This window comes from Octopus bimaculoides, chromosome 4 (genome assembly GCF_001194135.2).
Source record: "Octopus bimaculoides isolate UCB-OBI-ISO-001 chromosome 4, ASM119413v2, whole genome shotgun sequence".
NCBI lineage: Eukaryota > Metazoa > Mollusca > Cephalopoda > Octopoda > Octopodidae > Octopus > Octopus bimaculoides.
Window position 1 is genome coordinate 108,240,544 of NC_068984.1, and position 1,807 is coordinate 108,242,350.

The window sequence follows — 1,807 nt, forward strand, 5'->3', positions numbered from 1 at the left end:
TATATATATATATATATATATATATATATATATATGTATGTATGTATGTATGTATGTATGTATATGTATATTCGTTGTTATCATCATCATAGTTTTATATCCACTTTTCCTTGTGTGGACAGGTCCTCAATGGCATGAAACCTGTTCTACTCTTGCCCCTTCTCTCATTCTTGACATGCAGTTCTATTCAGACCGTCAAATCCTGTCAAACCATCTGATCCATGCTGGTATGGAACACGGGTATAAAATAATGACAATACAGTAAAAAGACACGATTCATTTATATCAAAAAAAAGAAAAAAGGAAAGAAAGAAGAAAATGATATCCAAAGAAAATAAGAGAGAGATCTAAATTACTGACCATATCAATTTGGGTACTTTCTTGTAATTGCTGTACATCAAGCGTATCCACTGAGTTATATTGCAGAAGAACAGCCATCTGGTAAGTTGAAGCCTGGAAAAAACATATATAAAATATGAACTTCTGGCAGTGCTCATCTAGTGGACTATTCAAGTAATTAGGTGATAAACCAGAATAAAGATAAAAATCTTTGCTGTATATCAAAAGGTTTTAAAATGAGATGTTGGCCTTCAATGATAGAGGACTGAGACCAAAATAAGTTTATTTGATAGGCTAAAAAGCTTATCATAAGATGATAGTTTGTTCTTATCCCGCCTTGATTTAGTAGACCTAAGATCAAATACATTCCAGGCATGACCATCCCAGCATAGTGCACCAACGACTACATCATCTTACATTGACTTCCATTTTTAAGATAGTAGGGTTTGATTCGAAGAGAGATTTTACTGCTATTTCTAACAGGTCAAGCAACCAGACAGAGGTTCGTCCACTAGATTTGTTTAATGAAAAATAGCCATATCTAAGTCACCAACAACCTTAACCCTTTTGGTATCAACCTGCCTGAAACAACCTTTGGTTCTATGATATAAATTCTATGTTTAATATTATACAAATTAAAGGCAATGAGATGGCAAAATTGTTAGCACACCAGGCACTAGAACTCCAAACTGCAGCATTGATCTTCTATCAGTGCAGCCACAACAATCATACACTCTCCTACGATTTGCAGCTTTGGACAAACATCACAACCCAACATCATTATCATTGTTCTTGTTAAGACGGCAAGTTGGCAGAATGGATACTGAATCAGACAAAAGATTTGTCAGAATTTTTTCTGGCATTTTACATTCTGAGTTCAAATTAGAATAAGTATCAATTAAATAATGGGTTGATGTAAACAACTTATCACTTCTAAAATTGCTGGCCTTATGCTAAAAGTAGAATTATTATTATTGTTGCAGTTATGTTAGCAAGCTGGCAGAATCATTAGCACATAAGACAAACAGCTCAGTGGCATTTCTTCCAGCTCTTTACATTCTGAGCTCAAATCCTGCTGAAGTCAACTTCGCCTTTCATCATTTTAGAGTCAAGAAAAAGTGCTAATCAAGTAATAAATGGCTCTTTTAGAGGCTGGGGGAAAGGGTATTTTTCTCTTCAACATGAAAGTTGTTAAATACTTAATAAACATTCTTTTATTTTTTTTACTTGTTTCAGTCATTTGACTGTGGCCATGTTGGAGCACCTCCTTTAGTCAAGCAAATCAACCCCAAGGCTTATTCTTTGTGAGCCTAGTACTTATTCTATTGGTTCCTTTTGCCAAACCGCTAAGTTACAGGGATGTAAACACACCAGCATCAGTTTTCACGGAATGTTGGGGGAACAAACACAGACACACAAGCATATACACACACATACACATATATATATATATATATATATATATATT

The 1,807-nt window shown here is 34.4% G+C and overlaps 1 protein-coding gene and 1 long non-coding RNA gene across 2 annotated transcripts in view; one reads left to right on the forward strand and one right to left on the reverse strand.

The window, feature by feature from the left end:
* LOC106875471 (uncharacterized) overlaps nucleotides 1–1,807 on the forward strand; it is a 308,728-nt gene that overhangs the window by 279,623 nt on the left and 27,298 nt on the right. The window lies entirely within an intron of this gene.
* LOC106880546 (cullin-1) overlaps nucleotides 1–1,807 on the reverse strand; it is a 40,644-nt gene that overhangs the window by 15,642 nt on the left and 23,195 nt on the right. The window contains exon 14 of the mRNA XM_014930535.2: nucleotides 361–453. Coding sequence (XP_014786021.1) covers nucleotides 361–453 — 93 coding nt within the window. The remainder of the gene's footprint in view (nucleotides 1–360; nucleotides 454–1,807) is intronic.